The sequence below is a fragment of the Symphalangus syndactylus genome, chromosome 5 (genome assembly GCF_028878055.3).
Source record: "Symphalangus syndactylus isolate Jambi chromosome 5, NHGRI_mSymSyn1-v2.1_pri, whole genome shotgun sequence".
Lineage (NCBI taxonomy): Eukaryota > Metazoa > Chordata > Mammalia > Primates > Hylobatidae > Symphalangus > Symphalangus syndactylus.
Window position 1 is genome coordinate 137,800,287 of NC_072427.2, and position 23,591 is coordinate 137,823,877.

Genomic DNA, 23,591 nt, shown 5'->3' on the forward strand with positions numbered 1-23,591 from the left:
TGTAGGGTCTCAGGGAGCAGGGAGGCCCAAGGAGAGGGAGAGAGACAGGGAGCAGCTAGTAGGTGGAAGAATCAGAACACACACAACATTAATGGATTAAGTTCACTCTGTACTGTGGGTGCACCTTGTGGTGCCCCAAAACAATTGCAATAGTAACATCAACAATCGCTGATCACAGATCACCATAACAGATATAATAATAACAATAATACTTGAAATATTGTGAGAATTTCCAAAATGGGACATAGTTACACAAAGTAAGCACATGCTGCTGGAAAAACCTCACCAATAGATTTTCTTGACTTAAGGAAGCCACAAATCTTCAGTTGTAAAAACACACTATCTGTGAATTACAGTAAAGTAGAGCACAATAAAGTAAGGTACGCCTGCATTATTTTTTCAAAAACAGGAGAACAAAAAATTAGTAATACAGTACCTATATAGTATAGTCAAAAAGGAAAATTGTGTATTTGTATCAATATATGCAAATGTTGGGAATAATTTTTTGCACTTTAATGGAAATTGATGTCTCTATTTATTACTATTGCTTGAAGTTCAAGAAGAAGCTGAAAGAGAAATAGCTATAAAACTAACCATATGACATTCTGAGATGTCACTAAGGCCTAACTTGACATTAAAACATATCCGAACATAGCTTGCGTTTGACTGTTTTAGGAAGTGTTGGCCACATTAAAAATGATGCCAGCAGTACTGCTAAAGTTCCTGGAACATGGGCTCTTTCATACTTGTTGGCAATATAGGTCAACATGTATTAAAACAAAAACAAAAACAAAATTAAAGTGTGCCTATTTTTTTGATCTATCTATTTGCCTTTTGGGAATTTAAGAATTTGATGAGTGACGTGTGTGAAGATATGTGTATGCAAACAAAATTGGGAATATATAAATGTCTAAAAATTAATAGTTAAATTAAATATAACTATGTGATGGAATATATGCATTCCTTAAAAATAGTAAAAAAGTTTAATGAAATAAAAATACTAAGAGCCATTTTTTGTAGTATAATACCATTTTTAAAATATGTGTATGTTTCTCAATATGGTTAACAAAAAGATGAGAAGGATGAAAACATTAATACCAAATATCTGAATGGAGGTGTCATAGATTAATTTTCTTTTTTAAGCTAAGTTTTAAAAAGTTTTTCAAATTTTCTATATGAAAGTTTTATTAATTGCTAAGAAAACGAATAATACTTTTTAAAAGTAAAGCTTGTCCAACTAGTTAATGACTATATATAAATAATTACAAACTCATGACTAACACTAGAAAAAAGCTTCAAATCATATGCCCTTTTAAGAGTATACATTGTTGTGTGAAAGAACAAGCATTCTACTTTTTAGTTGACTCAGAATTTTCTTCTAACATAGGATACCTCTGGAGAATTTATGCTTAACTTGATACCTTTTCAAAAAGGGCCCCTGAACTCAGGTGTAGATCGATGGACAAATATGTTCCACAAATCCTGGCATTTCTTTTCTGTGATATTATCTGAAATTATTTAAACACTCTTTTGGGATATAGTTGTTGGCATTTCATGCTCAGTAACTTGATCCTCAATGAGGTGAGAGCTACCCATTATTTCTCTGGCTTTGGTGTGATATTTACAGACTGAAATGTCATATGTAACAGAAGAACTGCAACCTATTTTGAATTTTCCACAAGCCAGGTTATCCTGCTTTATTAGATTTGCTTGAAAAATGCACATATAATTCCTGCATGTCATACCAGGAGACACTCTTTAGCAATTCTGCTAACCTTGGAACTACTAATTACTATCGAAGTGAATATTACACTTTGAGTATGGGAGAGAAACAAAGTACTGCTAGAAGATTCATGAGGCTGATGTCAACTAGGACCTTAATTACGTTTATAAGAAACTTCCTTATAATCAATCATAAAATAGATTATTACAATGTAATAAATGGACATCTGGCTTGAGATATAAAAAAGATAAAGGTCAGTAAAATTTCATTATTTCTTGGGAAGCAGATCATATAAAGCAAAAGAAATTTTCATTTATTATGAAAAAATATTTCTGAAAATTAGGCTTAACAAGAGTTCATGTACAATAATCAATTAAGGTTATTCATTATTCCCTAAGTGTTCACCTAAGCACTTTATGTTACTTAATTTACCTTCCCAAATGTGTATTAATAGGGAGGAAACACAAATCACTCTCTCTCTGTTCAGTATTTAATCGGCCTCCAAGTTGAGCTAAGAATTGAGTCTCTGGAATCTGTTAAAGGACAGGATCTCATCACTAAGATAAATATAACTCTGTACATTAACCATTAAGAAATTATCTACACTTGAACATGGGCCATTGTCCAATGAAGACATTGAGAGACAAAGAAAAAATTGCTCCATGTAGACTAAGATTGTAAGGGTTAATAAAAAGAATCAAAGACACGTGGCTAAAAACTCAGAAGGTGGAAAATGTATAATTAAAGCAACTTCATGATTATTTTCAAAGGAACTTCAGTGAAACAGCAACTCTATATCTTGCCCACAATGTAGGGTAAACACAAAATGGAGGGCCAAGCAAAGGATTAAGTTGAAATGGTAATGCTTACATGTGCAGGGAAGGAAGAGCACCAAGTGTTTAGTTAACTCTCCAGCTCAAGGTGGAGGTAATAAGTGACCAATGGTTAGGATTTGTTGTACAACAGTGGTTTTCTAATGTTGGATCTCAGGACATTTTTACATTCTTAAAAATTATTGAAGACTTCAAAGAGTTTTGGTTTATGTGAATGATATCTATCAATAATTATATTAGAAATAAATTCAGGACATTTAAGAAATATAAATTCATTTGCAATCACTTTAATAAACCCTTTTATGTTAACATAAATAATATATTTCTGACAAGAATATTTCCAAAACAGACTATTTGGTGAGATTAGTAATATTGTTTTACATTTTTGCAAGTCTCTTTAACATGTGGCTTAATGGAAGAGAGCTGGATTATCTTACTGCTTCCATGTTAAATCTGTTGCCTTATTTTAAAACACGTGGGCCCTGGAAAACTCCACTCTACATTCATGAGCAAATTAGTCTGACAAAGGCAAATGGCATCTTAGAATTATTATGGAAATTTAGCCTCGTAACACCCCGTAAGCATTTTGGGGATTTCAGACCTCACTTTTAGAACTTCTGATGTACACAGCACAATTTGGCATGGGTCATTGTTATGTGGCCATAAGTTAAGGAATTAGCACTTGTGGTCTGTTTCTCAGCCTGTATTTTCTCTGGGCTCAAATTATCTGTGAAGTCATCTGACCAACATTCAGACTTGGGAATCGTCATTACTCTTCTCTTTTCTCAAACATTTACAATTCCTCTCATCTCAGAGCACTGTAGGAATATCCAGAGGATTTAGGGAAATGTCAGTAGGGCCAGTGGAGTCATGAAATAAAATTTCAACAGAAAAATATATTTTTCAAGTTCTTCCATTTGACAGTAAAAAAAACGCTTCTATTCCTTTTTTAGATTTTCTCCCCTTATTGTTTTTTTTGCTTGTTCCTCTTTTTCTAGTTTGAAAAGGATATAGGGAAAATATCTTACTCAAAGAACTTTTGAAGTGATGGGTGAAAGCCAAATGCGATGTAACAAATGTCAACCTTTTAAAAAAGCAACTTTGAGTAAACTGAAAAGCAAAGAAATCTGAGATCAAATTTAAGTGTAATGGAAATGTCAGACTTCAGAATACACAGCAAGAATTCATGCAGAATATGCCATGAGGCTATTCACAGCTAAAAGCCCCAATGTCAGGTTAGAATTAGAAAATCATCAGAAGTGCAGAACTGTTTCTCCAACAGATTTTGAGTCTGATGACACACTCAGCATCAGCTTGGAAGAAAAATGTCAATACGAATATCTTTGCTATTTTTCTAGTACTAAAAATGATCAGATGTGACAGAAGAATATTTTTTTTCTAGCAAAGTGGTGAATAGGATTTTTTAAGATGATTGTAAATGTCTGTCTACTGAATAATTCATGTTCTTTCAAGGATTTTTATATGGTTACAGAATATTAGAACCCAAAGAAACTTGAAACCTAGTTTAATCGCCTTATACAGATGAAAAAACTCAAACTCGGAGTATAAGCAGTTTTCCCAACACCATTTGTTTGTGTCACTGAAACTATCATCCAGATACTCAAAACACTAGGCCAGTAGGCTTTCTACAGTATCACTAGCAAGGACCTTTCATTTTTTTGACTGGATATTTTTATATATACTCATATAAAAATCACAAGATTGTCTTGGGTATATTATTTATTTTATTGCATTCTAAATGGATCAATAAAGATATTTAATAGTAAGCAATGTAATCTGTCTAATAGGATTGGGGTATTGGCCCAGTGATGATCTAAAGGGAATAATAATGAATCTCAGACCAAAGGAGACATGGAAGCCATACAGAGATATTTCCTGATGGATAGTATATGGACTTGCATATAGAAATTGGGAATTAACTAGATGGTCATTGTATTAGTGAATTAAAATTACTATTTACAATTTAAAAGTATTTATTGATTTCGCTCCTCTTATATAATTACACATTGATTTTACATGTAGCTAATCTTAAAAACTCACTGTCATAAAACCAGTAGTGTATTGAAAGCACCATGTAGATATTATATTTGGATACACTAAACATAAACACTATATGTAAAAGTAACATGATGCACTGAAAAGTATAGAAATTTTGAGTTTAAACATCAAGACTGTTCTTTTATTACCTTATGTTCCCTCTCTCTAAGCAAATTCATCTGTATCTTTCACTTAATTCACATCCTTCTGTGGATGATTACAAAACAAATTGGAGTCTCTAGCTTAGATTTTTTGAACAACCAAATCTGTAAATGCAACCATTTCATAACACCTCAAAGCCAACGGATCCTAATCTGAAAAATAATCTTTTTTTTTTTTTTTTTTTTTTTTTTTTTGAGATGGAGTCTCACTCTGTTGCCCAGGCTGGAGTGCAGTGGTGCAATCTTGGCTCACTGCAACCTTCACCTCCCGGGTTCAAGTGATTCTCCTGCCTCAGCCTCCTGAGTAGCTGGGACTACAGGCCTGTGCCACCATGCCTGGATAATTTTTGTATTTTTAGTAGAGACAGGATTTCAACATGTTGGCCAGGGTGGTCTCGAATTCCTGACCTCAGATGATCTGCCAACTTCACCTCGGCCTCCCAAAGTGTTGGGATTACAGGTATGAGCCACTGCGTCCGGCCTGAACAATAAGGCTCTTCTAAAATTTGCTTGTCATCTAGTGTGCCCCATGTTGGTGAATGTTTCTATTATGATCTACTTACATAAGTCAGAAACATAGAACTGAGCCTTGATATGGTTTGGATTTGTGTCCCCACCCAAATCTCATGTTGAATTGTAATCCCCAGTATTGGAGGTGGGGTCTTGTGGGAGGTGATTCACTCATGGGGGCAGATTTCCGCCTTTGGTGCTGTTCTAGTGATAGAGTTCTAATGAGATCTGGTTGTTTAAAGTGTGTGGCGCCTCTCCCCATCTCTCTTCCTCCTGTCCAGCCATGTGAAGGTGTGCCTGCTTCCCCTTTGTCTTCCACCATGGCTGTAAGTTTCATGAGGCCTCCCCAGCCATGCTTCCTGTATAGCCTACAAAACCATGAGACAATTAAACCCCTTTTCTTTATAAATTACTCAGTCTCAGGTATTTCTTTATAGCAATGTGAGAACAGACTAATACATCCTTGACACATCTCTTTTTCACAGCCCCTTCCCATTCAATTCTGCCATTTTCATTCCCATTTTCTCATTCTGTTCATTTAATTACATCATTGCTGCCACCTTCCTAGGATGACTGCCATTCTCTGACATCTAAACTACTTCCATTGCTTCTTAACAGGAAGCTTATTTTTATTTTTTTATTTTTTTAATTATACTTTAAGTTCTAGGGTACATGTGCAGAACAGGCAGGTTTGTTACATAGGTATACACATGCCATGGTGGTTTGCTGCATCCATCAACCCGTCATCTACATTAGGTATTTCTCCTATTGCTATCCCTCCCCTAGCCCCACACTCCCCAACAGGCCCTGGTGTGTGATGTTCCCCTCCCTGTGTCCATGTGTTCTCATTATTCAACCCCCACTTACAAGTGAGAACACTTGGGGTTTGGTTTTCTGTTCTCATGTTAGTTTGCTGAGATGATGGTTTCCAGCTTCATCCATGTCCCTGCAAAGGACATGAACTCATCCATTTTTATGGCTGCATAGTATTCCATGGTATATATGTGCCTCATTTTCTTTATCTAATCTGTCATTGATGGGCATTTGGGTTGGTTCCAAGTCTTTGCTATTGTGAACAGTGCTGCAATAAACATACATGTGCATGTGTCTTTATAGTAGAATGATTTGTAATCCTTTGGGTATATACCCAGTAAATGATTGCTGGGTCAAATGGTATTTCTAGTTCTAGACCCTTGAGGAATTGCCACATTGTCTTCCACAAAGGTTTAACTAATGTACGCTCCCACCAACAGTATAAAAGCATTCCTACTTCCCCACATCCTCTCCAGCATCTGTTGTTTCCTGACTTTTTAATGATCGCCATTCTAACTGGCCTGAGATGGTATGTCATTGTGGTTTTGATTTGCATTTCTCTAATGACAAGTGATGATGAGCTTTTTTTCATATGTTTGTTGGCTGTGTAAATGTCTTCTTTTGAGAAGTCTCTGTTCATATCCTTCATCTTCTTTTTGATGGGGTTGTTTGCTTTTTTCTTTAAATTTGTTTAAGTTTTTTGTAGATTCTGAATATCAGCCCTTTGTCAGATGGATAGATTGCAAAAATTTTCTCCCATTCTGTAGGTTGCCTGTTCACTCTGATGATAGTTTCTTTTGCTGTGCAGAAGCTCTTTAGTTTAATTAGATCCCATTTGTCTATTTTGGCTTTTGTTAAAGACAATCCTAAGCAAAAAGAAGAAAGCTGGAGGCATCATGCTACCTGACTTCAAACTATACTACAAGGCTACCATAAGAAAAACAGCATGGTACTGGTACCAAAACAGATATAAAGACCAATGGAACAGAACAGAGGCCTCAGAAATAACACCACATATCTACAACCATCTGGTCTTTGACAAACCTGACACAAACAAGCAATGGGAAAGGATTTCCTATTTAATAAATGGTGTTGGGAAAACTGGCTAGCCATATCCAGAAAGCTAAAACTGGATCCCTTCTTACACCTTATACAAAAATTAACTCAACATAGATTAAAGATTTAAACATAAGACCTAAAACCGTAAAAACCCTAGAAGAAAACCTAGGCAATACCATTCAGGACATAGTCAATGGCAAAGACTTTGTGGAAGCTCATTTATTTTTGCTTTCCTCACCAAATCTATGCTTCACTCAGAAACCAGAGTGATCTTTAAGAGATGCAAACCTGTTCAAAATATTCTGTTACTTAGAATCATTTATGCCTTACTGTTGCTGCTAGTATAAAGGCCAATTTGCCTAACTTGGTCCTGCTTTAGAAGTCCTCAACATGGTCTTCTAGTTTGACCTTCAAATGCCAGTTCATCTTAAATCATATACTCCTCCCCTGGACTTCAGCTACACTATCTCTCTTCCAGTTTCCTATGTGCAGTTCCTGTCTCAGGACTTAGTCATATTTAAGTTCTTTCTTCCCAGGAAATCATTCTCTTAATCTTTCCGTTTTGTCAATTCATTCCCACTCATCCTTTAGATTTGCGCTCGAATATAACTTCCTTGGGGAAGACTTTTCCCCTTTGAAGAAAGGTTTGGTTCTTTTGTTGTATGTTATCATAAGATTATGTAGCTTTTATTCAGAGTTGTGATAACAACTGTTGTTGTACACTCATAATTTGGTAACGGCCTATTATCTATCTCCAGAAGATTGCAAGACCATGAATAAAGATCATGTTTCTTTTTGCTAGTTTCAGGGCCTAGCAAAGTGCCTAAGGTTAGTAGGCCATCAATATACATGTATTGAATAAATGAATAAACAAATGGGTTTCAATGTCTTCATCTGTAAAATGGAGATCAGTAAAATGGGAGAAATAGATGTTGGGACTAATATTAAGAAGGTTTTTCTGTATTTCAAGTCATGTATTATAAAGTGCTTTGTAAATTATGTCCTTCAATTATAAAATATTACTAAGATGCTAACTCTTTTTATCATGTAAGTTTCAACAAGTGTGTTTACGTCATTTGTGTTTAATAGAAATTAAATATTTCTCGTGAATTTATTTATATTTAACATTTGGCAATGAAAGAATCTAAAAGCTTGAAATTGTCTTTAAAATGTAATTATAATGAAGGATTGATGATAAGAATGTTTGGTAGCATTTACTGGATGCTCTCATATGTACCTTACCTTATTTGTTCCAGACAAGAACCCTAGGAGGTACATAATATTACTCTTTGTTTTAAAGTTAAAGAAACTTGCCCAAGGTCATTCAAGGAATAACTGGCAGAACCAGATAGGTCTGATTTCAAAGCTTATGTTATCAACTGTGAAATCTGGAAATAACTCAAGAAACTCCAAAAGCATACAAAGACAAAATATGTATCTTTGTGTTTATATAACTCCACCTTCCTCATTCTCACCTTCACTCTTCCTTGACAGGGAATACTGAAATTTCCACATTTTTCTCTTCTGTGTCCACACTTATCTATAATTGTATTCATATTTTTCCTTCCCTCTCACCTGAGAGGAAGAAGTTACACTCTTTTCCTTGGATAAAATTCTTGCTTGAACTTTTGTTCCAGGCTGTTGGCTGTTAGTACAAACATCCCATTTTGCTACTTCACCTATCCATCTCTTTGCTGATCTTCCCTTCAAATATCCTTCCTTTCACCTTGTAAGCATGCTGGAAGCTCTTTTATTTGAAAAGGGATACAAACCCCAAACATCAAACATCTTTTTCTGACCACTTCCAACTTTAGCTATCTTTTTGCCTTTATCATCAATTCTATTCCAAGAGGCACCGTTTATAGCTCTTCTATTCCTTTTCAGGAACTTGAAGTATGGAATCTAACTTCACTATTAAAATATGACCCAGTAATCTCATTTTTGGATATATATCCAAATGAATTAAAATTAGTATGTCAAAATTAGTATGTACCCCCATGTTCATTTAAGCATTATTTACAATAGCCAAGATATAGAAGCAACCTTAGTGTCCATTAAAGGATGAATGGATAATGACACTATGGTATACAATGTAATGCTGTTCATCCTTATAAAGAAGGAAGTTCTGTTATTTATGACAGCACGTATGAACCTGGAGGACATTATGCTAAGTGTAATAAGCCAGGCACAGAAACACAAATATTTTAATAATCTCAATTATATGTGGAATCTGAAAAAGTCAATGTCATAAAAACAGAGTGGAAAGGTGGTTACCAGAGGCTTTGGGGAGAGGAGAAATGGAAAAAGAGGAGATTGTGGTCAAAGGGTACAACGTTTCATTAGCTTGGAGGAGTCAATTTCTGTGATCTATTGCACTACATGGAGACCAGAGTTAATAACAATGTATCATATATTTTGAAATTGCTAAAAATAAATTTTTAACATCTAAACACAAAAATAAGTTTGTGAGATGACGACTTTGTTAATTAGCTTTACTTAATCTTTCTACAATGTATATGTAGATCAAAAGATTACATTGTACCACATAAATATATACAATTATTATGTCAATTAAAACTAAATTTAAAAAACTGCTCTCATTGATATCATCAGTGACTACCTGATTTCCAAATTCATTGATCTGTTTTTAGACCTAATTCTATTTAATACTTCTTTAAAGCCTTTGAAAATCTTTTTCAAGAGTTCTAAGATACCACCCTTTTCTGGATCTCCTGCAACCTTTTGGTCACTTTTTTTTCGGTTTATTTTCCTGGTTTTTCTTGCTTTGCACTGCCCTTAAAATTTTGCTGTTCTTCCGGGGAGGCGGAGGTTGCTGTGAGCCCAGATCGCGCCACTGCACTCTAACCTGGGAGACAGAGCAAGACTCCGTCTCAACAACAACAGCAACAACAACAACAACAAAAATGTTGCTGTTCTCCAGAGTTCCATCTCTGGCCTCTTTCTGTACTTCCCCTCTATAGCTACACACAGTACTTGTCACACATCCTCTACTTCTGTGGCTTCAACTACTGACTGAAAGCCAACAACTCCCACTTTGTTTTTCTAGTTTTGATTTCTCTGCTAAGATTCAGACCTGTATACACAACTGCATACCAGGCATCTTCTTCTGTGTGTCTCGTGGGTTTTTAAAAATGTGACATATCCAGAATAGAGCTTTTCAGCGTTCACTGTGTAAATTTGCTCTTTCATCTAAAACTCTTATCTTGATGAATGATGCATTTATCTATCAAGTTTCCCAGGTCTGAAAGCTTAAAGTCTTCCTTATTTCTTCTCTCTTTTTTACTTTCCTCTGAAACTTCTCTCAAATCTGCTTTGTGGGTTCCTACTGCTTAGACTTCTTAGTTCAGTCCCAGACCATTTTTCAAATGGATTATTTCAGTGTCTATTATCTATCTAATATCCTTTCTCTCATTTTCGTCTTTTTTCAATCTGTTCTTTATACTGATGCCAGATTTATGCACATATAACATAAATCTGATTTTATGACTCCTGTTCTTAACAAAATTCCATGGTCTGCCATAACAAGTTCATAGTACCTACCTGGCTCACTAGGCCCAAAACAATCTAAATTGAACCACCATTTTCAACTTTGTTTCCTGATACAATTCTCTTCTAATGTTATATAAAATGACTCACTATTTTCTGAACCTCTTTAACCATGCACACACTAGTCTTCCTTCTTGGAATGTCATTTCCCCGCTTCTCCATTCAGAAAATTCCTATGAATATTTCAAGTCAGAATCCAATTTCTTTGTGAACTTTTCCTTACTTTCCTTGAAAGAATTTTCCTTTCTCTCCTTTGGGCTCGTAGAGCACTTAATACTTATTTTGGTGATGGTACAGAGCACATTGCCTGGCAACCCCTAGCTTGAGTCTCTCCCTATAAATTGTACCTTGTTTAGAGACAGTCACTATGGCTTATTTCTCTACCTCTTTGATTCAGTGCCTACCAATTTGTCTGTACACATATTTTTGTTCAATAAATAAATGGAAAAGATACACTATCATTCATAATTTAATTATTCAGTCAAATGTGAGAGTTTTAACTGCCTCCCTATGCCATATTCCATTCTTTCTACTTACAATGTTAGTAAACAATGGCATCAGTATAAATTAAATGTACAATAAAGAATGCAATGGTTTAGAGAAAAAAATTTTGGAAATATTTTTCCAAGGAACCTAATTTTGGAAGCTAAGGCACTGTCTGTTAAATATTGCTTTTCTTCTTGCAAAACAATGATTTTATATCATGTGGGATGGCAAGTTCTCGTACCTTGTCAAATTTTTATTTAAGCTTCTGATGTAATCCTCTGATGCCAATTCAAAGTTACTATTTTTAAATGAATACTTTCCTTGAACTGACTTTTAATTCCTTGGGTAATTTTTGCTTGTTATTAGCAGTTGAATAGTTGTGCCTGGGCATGAGGGTTCAGGAAAATAGCAACCATCTGCCAAGAACCACAGACCTTGGTCTCTGTTTTCCTGACAGCACCGCCTTCTCTAATGGAAGTTATCAGTACCCAGGGAGCTCTCCGCTGGCACTCAGTAGTAGAAATATTAACACTGTATGGCCTATCCTAGGTAAATTAAATTTCATCATGTCTCTTGCTAAAAATAAACTAAAAGGAGATGGTGAACCTTTGGACAGATTAAGTAAATAGCAATATTAAAAACTCCCCAAGCTGGAAATGGAGCATACCAGTTCTCAAGAGGTTAAACCATTTAAAAAATAGATTGTTCAAAGGAGGAAAAATATAGATCTCTCAAGAACTCACTCTGACAACTCACTTAATAAGCACATACTGTTTGTTCTCAGAAAAGTCAGCTTTTTAATTTAGAGGAGTTGAAAGGTTCATTTCTGGAAACAGCTTGTCCTCAAGTTTTTTAATAGTTCAGTAAAACTGAGAGTGGGAGTCAGAGGATGAGTACAATGGAAATACTCCAACCTTTGCAGTGACCTTATTTAGTGCATGATAAGAAACTTTCCAGTGTGTAAATAAATCAGGATTCTACTAAGTTGCCTGAATGAAGTTTAATAAACACCCTCTACTTTAAAATCAGTCCCCATAACCTCTAAAGATCTTATTATTCAGAAAATAAGAAATTACACAGTGAAGTAGAAACATCTGAGCATGACTGAGATAGCTAAGTGCTCCTATTTACAATTTTAAAAAACTGTTTAGGATAGCCAAGATATTTCATATGTAAATAGCCTAGCATGTTTATGCAGGAAGGCTTTAAGCAGAATGGTTCAGATTATAAGCTCTCATGAATGCCTGGATTTGACTCCCAGGTTTTCAACTTACAGGGCACTTGGGGCAACATAACCTCTATAGGCCTTAGTTTCCTCATATGTAAAATAGGAATAATAATAGTATTTCCATCATAGGGTTATGATGGATGTTAATATGAGATAGTACTAAGGGGCACTAAGTAAAAATTTTATCTGGACACATAAAACATTGAATGAGCCAAACAGATTTTGAAGATCTGTTTAGATAAAGAAGACTCACGAAGCATAATTCTGCTTAGTTATCAGGGATCAGAGGATATTGAAGTTCATCCAGCTAATCCTCTTATTTTATAAGTGAGTAAACAGCAGTATTACAATCTTCATTCTATTAAAGATTTTTCTAAAAAATATTCCGTGAACTTTAAACTTTAGAAAGTCATCTTGTTAGAAAATTATTCTTTAAAGATATTATAGAGATTCATATATATTACCTTCACAATGATTTTCTCAAAAATTTTAAACACTTTTACTGAGATATTATTGAAATACTATACAATCCACCCCATTTAAAGTGCACAATTCAAAGGTTTTAGCATGTTTCTAGATTTGTGCAACAATTATACCAATTATAACCACAAAAGGAAATCTCATACCCATTAGCAGTCATTCTCCATTTTCTCCCAACTTGCCCTCTGCTCTGGGTTACTGCTAATTTACTTTCTGTCTCTACAGCTTTGCCTATTCTGCACATTTCATACGAATGGAATCATACCATATGTGGTCTTCTGTAAGTGGCTTCTTTCACTTAGCATAATGCTGTCAAGGTCCGTCCATGTTGTAGCATATATCAGTATTCATTCCTTTTTATTATCAAATAATACTATGTTGTATGGATAGATCACATTTTACATATCTATTGATTAGTGGGTGGATATTTGGATTGTTTCTACTTTATGGCTATTGTGAATAATGCTGTTACAAACATGCGTGCATTGAGTTTTTGAGTGGGCATATTTTTAAATTTATCTTGGGTATATACTTCATAGTAAGATTGTTGGGTCACATAGTAACTCTGGGTTTAACACTTAAGAAACTGCCACACTGTTTTCCAATTGACTACAAGATTTTGCATTCCCACCACAGATAAATGAGGTTTCCAATTTCTCCATATCCTCATCAACACTTTTTATTTTTTGTCCTTTTGGTATTTTTTGATTATAGCCAGACCTAGTGAGTATGGTATCTTAGGTGTTAGGTGATTTTCATTTTTATTTCCTTAATGGCTAATGATATTGAGCATATTTTCATGTAAATGTTGGGCATTTGTATATTTTCTTTGGAGAAATGCCTTTGCAGATCCTTTGTCCATTTTACAACTGGGTTATTTATCTTTCTGTTGTTGAGTTTTAAGAGTCTTTATATACATGACCTTGAATAAAATTTCCTTGTCAGATATTTATTTTCTCTTATTCTGTCAGTTGTGACTGTCACATTTTGAATGAACTCTCTATTAGTTAATCAACTCAAGAATGACAAAATAATAATTGTGCTAATAGCCCAAGTCTAACTTCAAAAAACAGCTAGAATTTAGCATAACAATTTTACAAATTTTAGCTGTTCTTACATCTAAACCAGAAAAAGGGGTTAGGATTATTTTGGAAATGAGACCTTTTTTCCAAAAGGATCTTTAAACACTAGCATGATGAATTGTGAATATCCCAATGAAACCAATCAATTGTTAATTACCATATAATTATTTTATTAACTAATGCAACTGTACAAAGTCATGTGGGAAATAAACAATAACGATAATGTCCTCAAATTGCTTATAATTTAAACTACTGTAAAAATAATAATAATGCATCTTAGAAAGTGATTGGTTCAATACTGAGGAATTAATATGTCCTAGGTAATACTAAGCCTTCAGGAAACAGAAACATTGAGATGATCTGTTTTGCCTTGAGTAGCTCTGAGTCAGATGTGAGTGAAAATATACACATTTTACATGTTGCATATAAACACATTACCATAAAAGGCAATGTGTAAAGTAATAGAGCACTGTACTAGTCCAGGAGTGATCAATTCTACATGGCAAGGTCAGAGAAGACCCCATACAAGAAGGCTTATAAATAAGAAAAAAGTTGCAAGCTCAAATAGAAACAAATATAAATATATATATTCCATTATATATATACAAAGAAAGAGGTAGGCATCCGAGCACACGTCAGTTAATGAAGAAGCCATAAAACTAATAAAATCTTCAAAGTAAGGAGTACAAAAATAGTATGTAAATTTCGAGCTTGGGTGACTGAGAAGCTAGTAACTTTTACAAATAATAGGAAAAACCCACTCTCCCCTTTACCTGCCCCAGAAGTTTTCTGAAGGACACTAATTGGTAAATAAATCTTTAAAAGTCAGTTTAGCTTACATGAAGAAAGTTATTCATGTAACTCCCTTTCCCACCTTTCTCCTCCTCTTGGGTTCTTGAGAATGGATTCTGAATAGAGCTGGGTTTCACAATTTTTTGCCTGGCTCAAGAGATTGCAGACTTTCTTCATGGCGTCAGTGAGCTGATGCTATCAGGACAGACTTAAAATATCTTTTCTTGGCTTTGAATATAAAAGGGAAGCCAAGGAAGACTTGTTTCTCCTGGACCAGAGCCAGCTACTACAGTTATTCCTACAAGCTTCTCCTTAACAAGAAGACATCATTAGCCCTTTCCTGGTGCTCCATGCATTTGATTCTGAGTCAAGATCTCAAGGACATGCAAGGAATAGATTTTTTTCTTTTATTCCTATCATCATCGTTATCATATTAATTGTACAACTACTTTACACAGGGCATTTTGCTAAACTTTGCATATTTTAATAGTACAAAAAATGATCCTAATTTTTAAAGACATTTTTAGTTTGAGAGAAGAAGTAGGGATTTTTATTTTTCCCTGCTTAATTAAATTATTTCTGTAAGAACTGGACTCCTCATTTAAGAAACTTCTACCATTTATTATACTACAAGCTTAGGGCAGAAGACATGATTATAGCTTAGATTTGTTTAAAATTTATATTCATAGCTTATATTTATCGAAAATTAATATCCATAACTATCAAAATTGAGAACAAACAGAATAGCTATTGAAGTAATTATATGGTTCTATATTTCTCTTCGAGCAAGTTCTTCTGAGTCAGTAATACCATGCTTGTTATGCAATTCTTACCTGGAAGTCAAAAGCCCAAGAGCCTCTAAAGGTAGAGAAAATGTCCATCTCCTCAAAATGGTATGCATTTCTGAAACAGTCCTTTCATCCCATCCAGGGGCACTACCCAGGACTAAAGGAAGGGAGCAGTTTTCATTATTGCAGTAGAAGCGATAAAACCATAAATATCTTTTCTTTTCTTCAGAGAGTCTGAAAAACCAGATTGGAAACTGTAATTTACTGGAGTTTGCTGCACTAACAAATGTTGCTATAAATATGCAGTACAAAACCTTACTGTAGTTCTTTGAATTTTATTTTAGTTTACTTTTAAAAATGTCTTTTACCTTCTTGGGATAGTTTCATAGGTTATTTCATCAGTTTACTTTCCACTAACTTTATTCTTTTGTATTATTATTTTGAAAAAAATAACATCAATTCAGATAACTCACATTTATTTTTGTTCAATCTTATTCGTGTTTTTTTTTTTTTTTAATGTCATTTTGGTTGGCAAAATCTCTCTCCTCTAGGGAAAACCAAGTTTTTCTGAATCCTGCGACACATCCTATTTAGAACAGAGGTAATCAACCATTTACTTTCTTATGTTTTTTATTTTTTATTTTTTACAAATTAACTGAGATCCAAGTGGGCCTCTGAAAAAATGGCATATTTTAGTAATGATATTTCTTCATCTCAAAGCAAATTTTATCAGAGTTAAGAAATCTTTGCTGTTGTTAACTTCAAAAACAAAGATCTCAGTTCATCCCTGGATTATGTCTTTAAATGTTCAGAGTTCATGCGAAGTTTGGCGTGAAAATGTCAGTGATGCTAGTTTCTTAGATGCTCAAGTATTTCCCCCTGGAGAGTAGTCTGAAATAAAAGATCTAAATCTAGGACTAGGGCCTTGACTTGCTGACAATTTGTCATGTTTTTCTCACACTCCAGTAGAAGTTTTCAGAACCACAGTTCAATTGGAGGACAGCTTCCCTCACACGACAATGGCTTTTGAGCATTCTCTCCTCCAAAGTGACACTGAGCTTGAATCTACTGAAACTCCCAAGAAAGCTAATGAAACATAAAAAAATCTTTTAAAGGTCTATGTTTCTCTATAATTCATCTTAAAGTTTTCCTCATCTGTAAAAAGAAAAGATTGGATTATAGGTGATTTTGAAGGTGTGGTTAGGTTCCTTTTTTTATATTACGCTACCACCTTTTCCTCTGAAAAGCCCACAGAAGAAAAAATATCCATAGTAAAATTACTAAAACATATTTGCTCAGATTAAATTTTTTTCCTCAATACTGAATAATGCTTTCTTTCTTTTTTTTAGCTCCTTTTTTTAAAGCAAATTCACATTCAAGGACATGCCACAGCTTCAGTTCAATAAATTTTTACAAATGCATATACCAGATAACAACCATATTCCTATCAAGATATAAAATAGTTTTTTTCATGTCATCAGAAGCAAGCACTGGTATCATTTCTTTCTCTCTCGATAAATATTAACCTTTTAGAACCTCATATGAGTGGAATCATAGAGTAAATATGTTTTTGTTTATGGCTTCTTTCACTCCATCATATAATGTTTTTGAAATTATCCGTATTAGTTGAGTTTGTCAATAGTTAATTCCTTTTAATGAATGAGTATTATTCCTTTGTGTAACTATGCCATAATTTACTTATTCACTCTCCTATTTGATGGACATTTGGGTTGCTTCCTTTTGGGGGGTATTATGAATAAAGGTGCTGTGATCATTTTAGCACAAGTTTTCATATGAATGTATTTTTCATTTCTCCTAGGAAATATCTATGAGAGGAAGGAAGTGGTTATATGTTAGGTATTTATCTTTACAAGAAATTGTGAAACTGTTTTCTGAAGTAATTGTAAAATTTTACATTATTGCCTGCAGAGTATGATAGTTCCATTTGTACCACCTTCTTGCCAACTCTTGATTTAGTCTGTCTTTGCAATGTTATCCATTCCAGTGGGTGTATAGTGGTATTTCATTGTGCTTCTAATTTATATTTACTTGGGATCTAGGCAATTTTTCATATACTATTTTCTTATATCTTTTGTTTGAACTCTCTGCTCATGTCTTTTCCCAGTTTTTTTGTTTAGATTCATTTGCATGATTTCTTTATATACTCTGGATAGAAAAATTTTGCCATATAAATGTTTTGCACACATTTTTCTCAGAATGTGGCTTGCCTATAGATTTCTTTAATGGGGTCTTTTCATGAATAGTTTTAAATTTTGATAATGTCCAATTCAGAAACTTTTAAATGGTTATTACTTTATTTGTGTAAGAAAACATTGCCTATCTTAATGTTGATTCTTGTGATTTTTTCTGAAGTATTCTGAAAGCAATATTTTACTTGCTGAAAGTACTTTTTTCATTTATGGCATGGATGGCCTTGTCAAGAATACATTGAACATACAAATAGGTCTCTGGCTCTCTATTCTATCTACATTGAATTGTATTCCATTGATCTATTTGCCTATCCTTGGGCAATATCACATTATCTTAATTGCTGTAAATTTATATTACATGAACCCATACAAGTTATGAAGTCAGCCTTTGTTCTTTTTTCATGATTGCTTTGACTATTCTAGGTTCTTTTGCATTCCACGTAAATATTGGAGTCAGCTTTTTAATTTCTGCAAAAACCTGCTGGGATTTTCCTTGGGATTATATTTTATTTATAGATGAGTTTGGAGAGAATTATCATCTTAACCATAGGAATCTTTCAATCAATAAATACAGTATATTTTCTCATTTATTTAGATTTTCTTTAATTTTCCTTAGGAAAGTTTTGCACTTTTTAGTAAATAAAATTTTAGTAAATAAAATTTTGATACAGTAAGTAACATTTCAAAACAGAATTTATTTTATATATATTTTTACTGGAACACAATTAGATCTTGTACATTGATCTCAAATGCTGTGACCTTTACATAATCATGCTATGTGAAAATAGTCAGTTTTATTTCTTTCTTTTCAATTTTTACCTTAATTTTTTTTTTACATTGTGTGCTGGCTAGGATTTCCAATACAACATTAAAGAAATGTTTAAAGCAGACATCATGGCTTTGTTTCTAACCTTAGGAGAAAGCATTCATTCTTGCATGATTTAACATGATACTAACTATAAACTTTTCATAGATCACTTTTCAAGGTTGAGAAAGTTTCATTCTATTTCTAGTTTTGTGAGTTTTTATCATGAATGGGTGCTGAACTTTACCGCTTTTTTCCCCAGATCTAGCAAGGTGATATGATTTTCCTGGTGAATATTATTCTTTTAATCTAGTTGCTTATATATAAAATGTTTAATCTAATTGCTTATATATAAAATGTTTAATCTAATTGCTTATATATAAATGCTTATATATAAAATCTAATTGCTTATATACATGTTCCCGTAAACAGAATAAAATTATATATTGCTTTTTTGATGTAGGCTGACAATTTCTGCTTTTTAATTTGAGTTCTTAGTGCATTTACATTTAATGTCATATTGATATGATTACCTAACCATACCAATGGCTCACTGTACTGCTGTTAGTTTCTATGGGGTGTTTTTTTCTTTGTTTGTCCAAACCATTTCTTGGTCCCCTTTTTTCTTCTTTATGTTTCCTTTCAGATTTTTTTTCCTGTTATATTTCATTTTTATCTTCTCCTTTGTTTTTAAATATACCCTTAAAATGTAAGGGGTGTGGTTTTCCTAGAGATTAAAATATCCTTTGTTTAAGCATATTACAGCCAACCATGAATTAATATTATGCATCCTTACATATAATATGAAAAACTTGGAACAGTTTACTTCCATTTTCCATTTTCATTCTTATTGAAGTTATTATAAATTTTATTTTTATATATTATAAACCAGAGTACATTGTGATTCATTTTTCTTTAATCACTTTTTAAATAAATTAATAAATGTGTAAATGAAACTATTTTTATTTATTTACATATTTTGGGATATTTTTCATTTCTCCTTACCAATTTGAGTTTCCATCTAGTATCATTTTCTTGCAGCTTGATGTACTTCTTTTACTATTTTGTATAGTACGGATGAACTGATACTAAACTAACTCAGCCGCATTTGGTTGAAAATATCTTCATTTGGCCTTAATTTTTGTGACATAATTTTACTGTTTATAGAGTTCTAATTTGAAAAAGTTGCTTTCATCTTTAACAAAGATAGTATTCTATTGCCTTTTGTCTTGATATTTTTTTGGTGAGAGGTCTGTATTTAGTGTTTTATATAGAACATCATAATATTAATATTATGGTTGTTTCTCTATATGGAATTTATTTTATCTGATGTTTCAAATTATTTTTATTTATCTTATTTTTCAGCAATTTCTCTATAATGTACCTGGGGGTGTTTGTTGTGTGTGTGTGTGTGTGTGTGTGTGTGTGTATGTGTGTGTGTGTGTGAAAGAAAGAAGGGAAAGAGAGAAAGAGAAAGAAAGAAAAAGGGAAAGAAAGAAAGAGGGAGGGAAGGAAGGAAGGAAGGAAAGAGAAAATGAAAAGAAAGAAAGAAAAAGAAAGAGAAAGAAAGAAAGGAAAGAAAGAGAGAGAGTATGTATTTGCTTAGGGATTACTAAGCCTTTTACTTCTTATATTTGTAGGTTAATTTTTTTTTTTAATCAAATTTGTAAAATTTGGCCATCTCCTTAATTATTTTTTGCCTCACTATCTTTCTCCTTTTTGGTGTGTCCAATACACACATATTGTTTGATATTGTCCTTCGGGTCACAAGGCACTCTCATTATTTTCAAGGTTTATTTTCTTTTTGTACCTCAACATGGGGGATCATTCCTATTGCCCTGTCTTCAAGCTCACAGTTCTTTTTTTCTTGCATTTCGCAATCTATTAAGCCCATTTGCTGATTTTTTAAACAAATATTTTATGTATTGTGTTTTCAGTTCTTAAATTTCCATTTTTAATAAGATTCTTCATTTGTTCATTCATATATATCTTTTTTAAAAATCAATAAACATCTTTATAATAGCTGTATTGGAATTATTATTTGCTAATTTAAAACTCTTTGGATCTGTTTCTATTAACCACTTCCTCTCCCCAGGCTATGTTTATATTTTCCTGATTCTTTCCAATTATTTTCCTAGTTACTGATTGTATGCTAGACATTTTCCAATAGTTTTCTCAATTACTGATCATACGCTAGACATTTAGAAAAGTACATTATTGAGAATCGGCATTCTGCTATTTTTCAGGTGTTGGATCTCATTTTTTTTAGTAGATAGTTCAATTACTGGAAGATCAGCCTAATTTTTTTGAGACTGTTTTTTATGATTTCTTAGGTTGAGTCTACCACAGTCTTTAATCTAGGGCTAGAGTGGACTTAATCCTAACGTGCATCTTTTTCGTTTCTTTATCAAATGTGAGGGATGGCCTGTGAGCTTTCTCCATTCTTACTGGTCAGAATTTCTATGTCTCCCAGCATTGTGTGTCTTCTCAAATCACATTTATTTTACATCTCCCTGAAGCAGTTCTCTTGTAGGCCCTGGAAAGTTTCCACCTGGAAAGTTGAGTAGTTTAGCACTCAACTAAATATTTAAGAAGACTCCAGTACAGATTTCTGTAGCTCTCGTCCTGCTCTCCAGTATGATGCTCTGAAGATGCCAGCTGCCTCAGCATCACTGAACTCTAAATTCTGCCTTTTTAAAAATATCTCAGCAGGAGCTGCATTCTCTTCTTATATTCTACCTTCGCAAGTCATGTGGGAGGACCCAGGTATAGAAAGTGACTCCAGGCTGAAAGCCACTTTAATCCCAAGGCTTACCTCAAGTCCTGTCTGTTTAATTTACGAAAACAGTTGCTTCATATCTATTTTTCTCTTGTCATAATTCTGTCAGTCGGGGGATTAGTCTTCCACTAGGTATTCTTCATGGTAGATGTAGAAGTACTAATCTATTTTAGAACATATATTGTTATATATTTCATTCTGGGGTCTTCAGATTTGGAAGCATTTTTTGGTTGACATCAAGAAGATTTTTTTTTTCAATTTTTATTTTTTACAAATATCACAGGCATATTTTCACTGAGTTTCATTGAGTCTGAACTTCCTCACTCTGATTACTTTTGGTCAGTTTGAAAGAAGGAATAATTAAGTCACCAACTAAATGATAAAATGTGATATTGGGAAACTGAGGTTAATCTAATTCTAACACAAGTTTCATCACATTGAAGGCTGTTCTCCATCTATTTTCACAGTCCAGAATGTAACTGCACCGTATCGAACATTAATAATTGTATTTGAGTGGGTGAAACAGAGGAAAATGTTGCTTATTTTATGAGTGTTATTAGCTTAAATAGAAACTGAAATATAAAACAAGTAGAATCCACTGGGGTTAATTTAAAAACACAAACCTTTGATATTTAAAGGGAGTTACCACGATTGTTATTTGTTGGTTTTGACCGCTTTTTGTTTGAATATATTTAAAATTTCAAGGCATCTTTTTCATATTGAAAACCTCTAAGCATAAATATGCTAGCCTCTTATTTGTGGCACACTTGTTGAACACATGGTTTTACATTTTCAAGTAAGACAGAAAAAGATGCTTCATCTAGTTAAGATGACAATAGTCTAGTGTGACAATGGATTGTCAATATATGTGTCATGAAGACTATGAGAATCTTCTGTCATCTTCAGTTCTTAAGGCAACTTTTTATACTAGAAACTATGCAAGGTCAATTCAGTCCTTATAATCTATTTATTCACACACATTGTTATCCGTGTATAGCACTAGAAATATAGTGATAAACAAGAAAGACAGGTTCCTTGCTTTTTCCAGTTCTTGCAAATTAATGAGGGGGACAAGAGCTAAACCCATGAGTGAGCAGGGTAGTAGCTTGTGTTAAGTGTGATAACATAAAAGGTAATATGACAGAGAGTGAGGGAAAAAAGGCTTCATCACATAGAGTGGCCAAAGAAGGACTTTTTGAGGTGACATTTAAGTGAAAGCCTAAAGGATGAGATAATTTAGTAATGTGAAGAACTTAGGAAACAGTTTTTCAGGCAGAGGGAATATCAAATAAAAAGGCCTTGAGATGGGAGCAGGACTAGCACATTTGAAGTTTAAAAAGGAGTTTGATGTTACTGGCTTGAAGTGGATGAGAAAAACAGTAATAAATATTGAAATTAGAGAGTAGGAAAGTAGCAAGATTACTCAAAAGAAAACTCCTGATCGCACTCAACGCCCTAGTATAGGAGGGCTCAAACTGATTCCTCCTCCAGAAAATGACTACCATCTGCCCAGTTAATTTGGACTCTCTCTTGACTTCACCTTGATTCTTTAATTTCTTAATTTACTTACTTCAAAATTCTAATTAATCATCAAGTTATGTCTTCTCAGCTGCCAAAATACGTCTCCCAAATCTAGCCACTTCTATGAATATCCACTGCTATCATCTTAGTTCTAGCCATCATGACCTCTTGCCTGAACTGTTACATTCATCTCCTTGCTGCACTGCTTGCTTCTACTGTCACGTCCACTCCAATCCATTCTTCAACTTGTGGTCAAAGGTATCACTCAAGATTTTTCTGGTCACATAATTCCCTTGTTCAAAACCTTTACATTAATTTTCACTCTTGGAGTAAAGTCTGTTATCATGTTATATATCTTATCTTACCTCTCTCTCTCTCTCACACACACACAGAGAGAGAGAGAGAGAGAAAGAGAGAGAGACTTTCTTAGTTTGATGCCTTTGGCTTGTTATTAATGAGCATGATCAGCTGTGACATGCATTTTGCCAAGGAACAAGTACAAGTGCCACTAATTCCCTAATAGTTCTTCCTGGGATTTTGGTTCTATTCAAAGAATTATTATTTTACAAAGTACTCCTTAGTCACTAATTTGTGCTGTTAAAACAACACTTATTTCTTTTCTGCTCTTTTAAAAATCTGCCTTAATTAAATGTTGCTTTTCCCTGTTGACTAAAACAACTTTCTACCTCCTGGAAG

General features: G+C 33.7%; 1 protein-coding gene across 3 annotated transcripts in view; it reads right to left on the reverse strand.

Annotated features, from left to right (window-relative positions):
* Positions 1-23,591, reverse strand: part of PIK3C2G (phosphatidylinositol-4-phosphate 3-kinase catalytic subunit type 2 gamma) — a 403,358-nt gene that overhangs the window by 246,129 nt on the left and 133,638 nt on the right. For all 3 annotated transcript variants that reach the window (XM_055280504.2, XM_055280503.2, XM_055280500.2), the window contains one exon: positions 15,626-15,814. In XM_055280504.2, the coding sequence (XP_055136479.2) occupies positions 15,626-15,814 (189 nt within the window). The remainder of the gene's footprint in view (positions 1-15,625; positions 15,815-23,591) is intronic.